The sequence below is a fragment of the Lynx canadensis genome, chromosome B2, assembly GCF_007474595.2.
Source record: "Lynx canadensis isolate LIC74 chromosome B2, mLynCan4.pri.v2, whole genome shotgun sequence".
Taxonomy (NCBI): domain Eukaryota; kingdom Metazoa; phylum Chordata; class Mammalia; order Carnivora; family Felidae; genus Lynx; species Lynx canadensis.
This window is the reverse complement of record NC_044307.1, coordinates 945,862-956,653: the sequence shown is the minus strand read 5'-3', so window position 1 is coordinate 956,653 and position 10,792 is coordinate 945,862. Positions and strand designations below refer to the sequence as shown.

At 40.3% G+C, this 10,792-nt stretch overlaps 1 protein-coding gene across 1 annotated transcript; it reads right to left on the bottom strand.

Moving 5' to 3' along the window:
• Positions 1–3,870: 3,870 nt before the first annotated feature.
• Positions 3,871–4,815, bottom strand: LOC115515034 (olfactory receptor 2W1-like). Its single transcript, XM_030317140.1, has one exon. The coding sequence runs from the start codon at positions 4,813–4,815 to the stop codon at positions 3,871–3,873; it is 945 nt and encodes a 314-aa protein (XP_030173000.1).
• Positions 4,816–10,792: the final 5,977 nt, after the last annotated feature.

Genomic DNA, 10,792 nt, shown 5'->3' with positions numbered 1-10,792 from the left:
ATAGCAGCGCTGTCAACAATAACGAAACCATGGAAAGAGCCCAAGTGTCTAACGTATTTCCAATTTCAATTATTGTGCTCTTTATGTCTGGTTTGTTCCTTTTTTATCTCTTTGTTTATCTCTATGTATCAGTGATGTTCTCCACTCTTTTCTCAAGACATGGGTATCTTTAGATCATTATTTTAAATTCTCTATAAGACATATTATTTATGTCCGTTTCACTTAGGTCTCTTGCTGTGATTTTGTCTTGTTCTTTCATTTGGAACACACATCTCTGTCTTCTCATTTTGCCTAACTCTCTGTGTCTGTTTCTGTTAGAAACATCATCTATATTTCATGCTCTTGATAGTAGTTGGCAGGGCACACACTTTTAACAAGTTTGCTATGGCCCTCTTCCATATGGGATACACAGTCACCACAGAGATTGGGCCGGCAGGGTCCACTTCACAAAGCACACATGGGTGAGGTCCACAGTTTTAACAAGATGTGTGCATCCTCCCTAGGAGTTCATCATCCACTAGACTGATGCCCCACAAAGTGCACATTCAGGATACATGGCATTAGCAAGGGGTACTGGTATTCTGGTGCACGGGATCTGCAGTGCCAGGACTGATACAGACTTGACTGGAGGGGCCAGGATGTGGTGTAAATTATCTAGGCAGTGAATGCCAGAGCCATTATAGATTCCTGCAGGTAGCCTTGTATCCATGCTGGAAATGGGGGGGGGGCAGGGATAATGGCACGCACCAGCTCCATTTTTCTTGGATAAGTCCCACAATAAACCCTGAGATTAGTAAATAACTCCCTCACATCCGCCTCATATGTTTCTCAAAATGTTGCTTCTATGCTGTATCTCAGAGGGCTGTTTGTTGTTTTAGGGGACTCAGGGATGAGGAACTCAGTTTCTTATCAGGGACTTTAAGGATGACGACTCAGTTTCCTATTGCCTTCCAGGCTCTCCCAAAGCTAGACCCACTAATTTTCAAAGTTCTAGGCTTTAAGTCTCCTTGTTGTAAGAACTGACAACATTTGGCCCCTCTATTTTCAAATTTTTTTTTTTCAACGTTTATTTATTTTTGGGACAGAGAGAGACAGAACATGAATGGGGGAGGGGCAGAGAGAGAGGGAGACACAGAATCGGAAACAGGTTCCAGGCTCTGAGCCAACAGCCCAGAGCCCGACGCGGGGCTCGAACTCACGGACCGCGAGATCGTGACCTGGCTGAAGTCGGACGCTTAACCGACTGCGCCACCCAGGCGCCCCGTGGCCCCTCTATTTTCAAATCCAAACATTATTGGGATGTGTTTTTCCCATGAAGGCTTCCAGGTGTAATAGTCTGTTTCTCTCCCCTCTCTTTGCCCACCAGTCCCTCCATCTGGGGGCCAGACCCTGCAGTTTAGCTCCTGAGCATGTCTTAACTCTTCCTACCCCCTCTTCAATGTGGCTTCTTCTCTATGTTTAGTTGTGGAATTTTTTAAACCAGTCTTTGGGTCATTTTCTGGATTATTTACACTGATGTATTACCTAGTTGTATTTGTCATATGAGGTGAGTTTAGGGTCCTTCTACCTTGTTATCTTCCTCCAGATATCCCTAAATTATAACCATATTCTTACATGAAATTTTTTCCAGTAAAAGTTTTTATTTAGAAAATAAAATAAATTTATTTATTTCCAAAATATGAACATGGTAAATAAATATATTTGAAAACATGCCATACCATCAATACTAAGATGGACCTTACCAAGACACTAGGATGTTGAGAGTTCTGCATTTGTATTTGATATATTGATCACACATTGGTAATAGCAAACGTTTATCAAGAGCTGTTCTGCATGAGGCACTTATGGCCAACAACAATCTTATGAAGTAGGCTTAAAGGTTAGGTGGCTCAGAAAAGTTAAAATGTACCTTATGATTGGTATCTTATGATTGGTAGGCAGAGGAAGTGGTGCTGACTCGGATCTATTGGTGACAAAGCCAACATTCTATGGCTGACCCTTGAACAACACAAGGGTTAGGGTATGTCCATGCAGCTGAAAATCCATGTGTAACATTTTTTTGTTTAAATTTATTTTTAATTGAAGTATAATTGATATACAATTATCAGGTTAGTTTCAGATATAAACAGTGAATCAACAATTCTATACATTAATTTGTGTTCACCACAGTAAATATAGTCACCACCTGTTCCCATACTTTACTATATTTTGGCTATATTCCCTGTGTTGTGCTTTTTATTCTCGTGACTTATTTTAGAGAAAGAGAGAGCAAGCAGAGGAGAGGGGAAGAGGGATAGGGATACAGAAGGAGAAAGAGAGAGAGAGAGAGAGAGACAGAGACAGAGACAGAGAGAGACAGAGAGGATCTTAAACAGGCACCACACTCAGCACAGAGTCCAGCTCGGAGCTCAATCCCATGACCCTGAGATCACGACCTGAGCTGAAATCAAGAGTTTGATGCTCAATCAACTTAGCCATCTAAGTACCCCATGACTTGTTATTTTGTAACAGGAACTTTGTAACTTTAAAAAAAAATTAATGTTTGTTTATTTTTTGAGACAGAGAGAGACAAAGCACGAGCAGGGGAGGGGCGGAAAGAGAGAGAGAGAGGGAGACATGGAATCTGAAACAGGCTTCAGGCTCTGAGCTATCAGCACAGAACAGGATGCGGGGCTTGAACCCAAGAACCGTGAGATCATGATAGATGAAACCTTTTATGTTTTTCATTTCTGTTATTCAAGAACCTTGAGAAATGGTACCCATCTATTTTCACATGTCTATAGGAAATAAATTAATTAAAATCTATGAAATCATGTTAATATTCTGTTTAGAGACTCAATGTCTCCCCATTCGCTGTAATAGTGGTTCTCAAATTTAGCCTCATTGCCTGTAGTGTTTAGTAAGAAACGTCAGCTGCTGAGTCCATCCTGCATTGTTGGCTCAGTAGGGCTGAGGTGGGCCCAAGAGTGTGCATTTTTGATAAGTTGCCAAGTGATGCTGTTTGTGCTGGTCCAGGACCACACAACTTTAGAAGAAAAAGCTAAAACTCTTTGTCAGGCTATGAAGGTTAAAAGTTAAGTTACTCTAACAGAGGAACCCCAAAATAAAATGACTTCATTATATTAAATAATATAGAATATTTTTCTGCTGTAATACTGTGGAGGCATTGCTCTGCTGGTGGGGGTTCTGGTTCCATCTTATTGTTTCATTCCCTCTTAGGATTTTTGGCAAAGCTAGAGACCTTCCACATCCACACTGCAGCCAGCAGGAACAGGAGGGAGGAGGGTGAGAATAAATACCTTCTTATTAGATAAGATAAACCATGAGTTCCACACATTTCACTCCTCATATTATGTTAGTGGAGGCCAGTCTCAGAGATATGATATGCCACATGGTGACCCTGCAGCAGTTAAAACTTGAAGCAGAAAGTGGAATGAATAAGGGTGGGTAGTTGGTCTCCACCACAAAGTCCCCACCGGCAGTATCAAGTGGATGTACAGGGGTGTCTGGGAAGAAAAAAATCAGTGTCCAGTGTAATCCTACATAAAAATATTCCAGGTGAAATATATTCTTAGTACTTGGTACATATCTCTATTACTGTACTTAAGCACATTTAATCATTATATGTTTATTTATCTGTAGTCCCAGATTAGTCTTGAAGCATTTTAAATGTATGAATTGAAGTTCCTTTATGTATCTGTATCTCTATCTCCTATAATTTTGGTGTACTTCCTACCTATTTACAAATCGGTACTTGGTACAATTCTTGGTACAAGGTAGACACCCAGTAAGTGTTCCTTACAGAAATGAATTGACTCATCTTCTGTTGGTAAAGGTCAGTGTTATTTCCTTACCTCTCTTCCATCTAACTCATGACTTTGCTGACCATTTTCGTTCACACAGTATTCTCTTTACTGCACTCTTCACATCTTTGTTTCTTAAAGTGTAGATCAGAGGGTTAAGGGTCGGTGTGACGATTGTGTAAAATAGTGTAAGGAACTTCCCTTCATCTTCAGATGTGCTATTCTGTGGCTTCATGTACATATAAATGATTGTTCCATAAAACAGAGTTACTACTGTGAGGTGGGAACCGCATGTATTAAGTACCTTATGCCACCTTGCTGTTGACTTGATCCTCATGACAGCTTGAGTGATAATTGCATATGAGATGAAAATTATTGATAGAGGTGCTAGAAGAACTATCACTCCAAGAGCAAAGACAACAATCTCAATTACTTTTGAGTAGACACAAGCCATCTTGAGCAAGGCTGGCATCTCACAGAAAAAATTATCCACCTCCCGGTGCCCACATCTTGGCAACTTCAAAGTCAAGGAACAAACGATTAAGGTACTGCCAAGACCACCTAACCAGGCAGTGAGCACCATCTTCTGGCAAAGCTGAGGGTGCATTAATACTGTGTAGTGAAGAGGTTGACAGACAGCAGCATAGCGATCATAGGCCATCACAGCCAAGAGAAGACATTCTGTGGCTCCCAAGTCAAGGGCAAAAAAGAATTGGAGCACACACCCTCCATAGGTAATAGACTTTGTTGGACCCCATAGATTTACCAGCATCTGTGGGATAATGCTAGTTGCATAACAGAGATCCAGAAAAGACAAATTGGATAGGAAGAAATACATGGGAGTATGGAGCTGGCTGTCTAGGTTAGATACAAGGATGATGGCTGTGTTTCCTACTAGAGTCATAATATAGAAGACGAAGACAACCCCAGAGATGATGTGTTCTAATTGGGGCAGATCAGAAAACCCCAGCAGGATGAAGTCTGTAGTGGAGCTTTCATTATTTGTGTCCATGACTCCTCATGAAGGTCTAGAGGTCAATACCCTGGTAACAAAAAATAGCATCACTTTAGGTAGAAATAAAATGTCTAAAGTCTGCATGAGTATCCCAGATGCACTTGTTTGTGTGCTCTCTCCTTTTGGAATATTTCTTTTAACACTGTATTCAGTGACCATAGCTTCCCTGTGTTTATTCATAACCAGAGTGATTCTAAAAATAATATGCTAGAGGCTCTCCAGAACATGGCGGCATAGTAGGATGCTGGTCTCACCTTGTCTGGCTGGTCACTTAGATTCCACCTACATATGCCTAAATAACCCAGAAAACCACCAGAAGACTAGAAGAATGGACTCTCTAGAGCCAAGCATAGACAAGAGGCCCATGGAAGAGGGTAGGAAGGGAGGAGAGGTGGTGCGTGATACACGGACTGGCAGGAGGGAGCTGGGGTGTGTAGGGGCAGCCCTCCCAGCAAGGCAGAGCCCCTGAAGTCTGGCTTGTAAAGAGGAGGGGCTGGACTGCGTGAGTCCTTACAGCCAGCAGGACTTAACATCTGGAATGTTAAAAGTCAACAGCTCTGCTCTTGGGGAGCGGGGAGGGTGAGAGGATGCCAGGAGAGATAGTTGTTGAGCCCTGGAAGACAGAGTGCAGCTCAGCAGGGGAACAAAGGCCCTGGCAGGTGCCATTTCCCTCTCCCATCCCCCAGGTGAAATTCCAAAAGGAACCATTTCCTGTCACCGAACTTGCTTGCACTGTGCAAATGCCCAATGCTGGGCTTCTGTGGATCCATCTCTTTGAAAGTCCTGCCTCCCTCCCGGTGCTGCAGGGCCACTCCCGCAGGGGACCACCAACAGCAAAGTGAGCTAAGCCTGCCTCTCCCGCCCCTGTGCAACCTGCTGATCCACGCCAGCTAGTACACCCGTGGCCAGATCCCATCGAAGCAGCACCACAAGCCTGGCAGTGTGCATGTAGCCCAGACAGGGGCCACACCACTCCACAGTGAGTCCTGCCCCTGGGAGAGGGGAGGATAAGGTACACACCAGTCTCACTGTAGCCCCAATGGTGGAATGGAAAAACATGCTGTGCTCATGATTGTGAGAATAAATATTGTTAAATGTCAATACTACCCAAAGCAATCTACACATTCAATGCAATCGCAAACAAAATTGCGCCAGCATTCTCAAAGTTAGAACAAGCTATCCTAAAATTTGTATGGAACCACAAAAGACCCCGAATAGCCAAAGTAATATTGAAGAAGAAGACCAAAGCGGGAGGCATCACAATCCCAGAATTTAGTCTCTACTACAAAGCTGTCATCATCAAGACAGCATGGCATTGGCACAAAAACAGACACACAGACCAATGGAATAGAATAGAGACTCCAGAATTAGTCCCACAGAAGTACGGCCAACTAATCTCTGGCCAATGGAAAAAAGACAGTCTCTTTAACAAATGGTGCTGGAAGAACTTGACAGCAACATGCAGAAGAATGAAACTAAACCACTTTCTTACACCATTGACAAAAATAAACCCAAAATGGATGAGGGACCTGAATGTGAGACAGGAAACCATCAAAAAAATATCCAAAAGCAGTAGGGAAGAAAGCAGGAAAAACCTCTCTGACCTTAGCTGCAGCAATTCTTACTTGACACATCTCCAAAAGGGAAAGGAATTACAAGCAAAGATGAACTATTGGGACCTCACGAAGATAAAAAGCTTCTGCACTACAAAGGAAACAATCAACAAAACTAAGGGCAACTGACGGAATGGGAAAAGATATTTGCAAATGGCATATCAGACAAAGAGCTAGTATTCAAAATCTAGAAAGAACTCACCAAATTCCACACCCAAAAAAACAAATAATCAAGTGAAGAAATGTGCAGAAAACATGAGTAGACACTTCTCTAAAGAAGACATCCGGATGGCCAACAGGCACATGAAAAGATACTCTTCATCAGGGAAATACAAATCAAAACCACACTGAGATACCACCTCACGCCAGTCGGAGTGGCTAAAATGAACAAATCAGGAGACTATAGATACTGGTGAGGATGTGGAGAAATGGGAACCGTCTTGCACTGTTGGTGGGAGTGCAGACTGGTGCAGCCACTCTGGAAAACATTGTGGAAGTTCCTCAAAAAATTAAAAATAGATGTACCCTATGACCCAGCAATAGCACTGCTAGATACAGTGGGATCTGTATCTAGCAAGGGATACAAGAGTGCTGGGATACAAGAGTGCTGATGCATAGGGGCACTTGTACCCCAATGTTTATAGCAGCACTTTCAACAATTGCCAAATTATGGAAAGGGTCTAAATGTCCATCAACTGATGAATGGATAAAGAAATTGTGGTTTAGATACACAATGGAATACTACTTGGCAATGAAAGAATGAAATATGGCCTTTTGTAGCAACGTGGATGGAACTGGAGAGTGTGATGCTAAGTGAAATAAGTCATACAGAAGACGACAGATACCATATGTTTTCATTCTTATGTGGATCCTGAGAAACTTAACAGAAGACCATGGGGGAGGGGAAGGAAAAAAAATTAGAGAGGGAGAGAGCCAAAGCATAAGAGACTCGTAAAAACTGATAATAAGCTGATGGTTTTTGGGGGGTGGGAGAGAGGGGAAAGTGGGTGATGAGCATCGAAGAGGGCCCCTGTTTGGATGAGCACTGGATGTTGTATGGAAACCAATTTGAAAATAAATTTCATATTAAAAGAAAAAAATAAAAATAATAAAAATAATACGATAATTGCAATCACACTAAATTGTAAACAATTGAAAAAGCTTAATATACTACAACACTTATGGTTCTCTGTATTTTGGGTAAGCAATAAATCCATAAAGTTAATGACATAAGTTAGGAGTAGGATATATTTAGAGCTGTTCCTTCTTGAAATTATGACATTAGATCACTTGACATGACAAGTTTTCCCTTATCAAAGGAGTGGAGTTTAAGGCAAAAAGGTAAATAACCTACTATTTTGGGATAAGCTGCACCATTTGGTAGGAAAATCACTTTCCACATTCATGTCCAAATGTCTGCATTCCAGCTATTATCATCACCACAAGCATCACCACCAACCTCTCCTCATATTTTCACTCCTATTCAACCCTGCAGACACTGATATTTCTGAATCAATTTTGGTGTTCCTCATTATACTGCTCTTTTTTGGTGCTGGGAAAAATTGTCTTTCTTATTAACCATTATTTACATGTACAGAGGCCATTTGTTTCTTTGAATACCTTTCATGGCTGCTATTACACCAGTTAAATAGCCTTATAATTTTTTGCAGAATTAAAAGGAACCTATTCCAGAAGGATTGGTTACCACTTACACACGTCAAAAACCTGTGTTAGCTCCTACTCATCAGGCCATTCAGCAGGATTAGCAAGATAGGTAACTTGAATAAAAATCAGTTCATTAAACAATCAGTGAGTTGTTTTTCCCTTGGAATTTACCAATCATATGGATCAATTCTCTGTTTGCTTCAGAAATCTGTAGGTAAAATCTGACTTCATTTCTGAAAGAATACAGAAAAAGGATAAAGAATACATAAATTTCACTATTTCTGAATACATTATCATATCATTAAATAGATGGAGTAATTAATGAGTGAATTAACTTACTATATTTTTTTTTAGTTTTATTTTTTGGCTTATAATTTTTTTATGCATATAGTGTTAGAACATGAGCTTTGGCTAGAGTACTTTATATTCATAGTGTGTTTGGAGCCAAAGAATACTAAATTTCTTTGTTGCAGTTATAGTAAAATAAGGAAAATTACCTACAGTGTATCATTGTTACAAGCATTTTAGTTAGAACTTGAAAATGTTATAAACATGAAGAAGGAACTGTGATTACCATGTAGTATGATAGAGGGATACAGCTTTTCTCAATATAAAAATGGAAATTTCATTTAATTAATGATTGTGAAGTCTTTATCTGATAGGATGTCAGTTAAGTTGAGTTAGTGCTTAAGTGCATGGATTCTGGACTCAGAGCTTGGTGTGAAATCCTAGCTAAGTAGTGGGAAGTAAAGTCTCCTTGGGCAGTTATATAACCTGTTTGTACATCATGTTCTCTGTACATTCTGTAAAGCTAATAATGTTCCTCACAGGGAGGCTGTGAGGGTTAGTATTTGTGAAAACACTAGAACTATGCTTGGTTCATATTTAATTCTAAAACGTTAAACATTGTATTCGCCTACCCACAAATTATTATTATTTTATTTTTTCCTTACTCTCTTCATTTTTCCCACTGGTAGTATTACCATGATGGTCTAAAACTAAACTGGAATGGTTAAAATTTTATGTGTGGATAACTTTTCAAATGCACAGACACTCATGTACACAAAAGTGCCCACAAACACAATGTACATAGTGAACTGACCAACTCAGAGGCAGGAAAAGACAGAGGACTTAAGCTCCCATGCCTTGATTACAAAATGTAGTCAGCTTTTCTTGACCATGTCGAGTTGGGATAGTGTTGGGAATGAGAAAGCCATAGAATTTTAGAGTTTACATAGACTCAGAAGCCACAATCCAGCCTTCTGTCCAACGAAGCAGGCCTTCCACAGAATATTCACACAACTCCTGTTTTCATAGCTTTCTAACTGTCTTTTATTTTTTTTAAAATATAATTTATTGTCAAAATGTTTTCCATACAACACTCAGTGCTCATCCCAACAGGTGCCCTCCTCAATGCCCATCACCCACTTTCCCCTCTCCCCTACCCCCCATCAACCCTCAATTTGTTCTCTGTATTTAAGAGTCTCTTATAGGTTGCTTTCCTCTCTCTCTCTGTAACTTTCCCCCCTCTTCCCTCCCCCATGGTCTTCTGTTAAGTTTCTCAGGATCCACATAAGAGTGAAAATATATAGTATCTGTCTTTCTCGGACGGACTTATTTCAGTTAGCATAATACCTTCCAGTTCCATCCACGTTGCTGCAAATGGCCATATTTCATTCTTTCTCATTGCCAGTAGTATTCCGTTGTATATATAAACCACATCTTCTTTATCCATTCGTCAGTTGATGGACATTTAGGCTCTTTCTATAATTTGGATATTGTTGAAAGTGCTGCTATAAACATCGGGGTACACGTGCCCCTATGCACCAGCACTCCTGTATCCTTTGGGTAAATTCCTAGTAGTGCTATTGCTGGGTCATAGGGTAGATTTGTTTTTAATTTTTTGAGGAACCTCCACAATGTTTTCTAGAGCGGCCCCACTGTTGGTTGCATTCCCACCAACAGTGCAAGAGGATTTCTGTTTCTCCACATAGTCACCAGCATGTATAGGCTCCTAAATATCTTTTAAAGAGGGATTCATACTTACTCCTTATGTTGAGTTCAGAGATGCCTCTTTAACTCTCAGGCACTGCCTGTTTTTCTTTATTCTGGAAATAACATGGAATAAGTCAATTCAATATGGCTTCATTAAAAAAGACAGTTTTATTATGAAATAAAACATAGAAGCAAAAAGCTCACTGAACCAAGGTGAATATTCTGATAACTAACATTCAGTTCAAAAAATAGAACCTTGGCAAGCACCCCAGGAACTTCTCTTAGTGTCTCATCCCAATCATTACCCTTCCTTGTCCCCTAAAGTACCCACTATCCTCATGTTTATAGTAATAACCTCCTTGTATTTTAGTAGTGTGATTGCCCACTTGTGTATCCCTAGACAATATTTTTTAGTATGCCTCTTTAAATATTTTCATATATCTTTTGAGTTTTCTTTAATATTAGATCCTGTTATCAAATATACTCTTAGATTTATGTTCCCAGATTAAGTCTAGATGCTTGTCAGCCATTGCTCACATTGTAAGAAGTTTAATTACCATGCTTTTCTGGTGGCTATCCATTGGACTCACCATGGATTATAAAATACCTTGGATTAGTTAGTTGAGAAGTGAACATAGTACTGCAGATGTGCTAAATCATTGAAGAAAGGAGGGAGCATTCATGACACATACGCAGTTTCT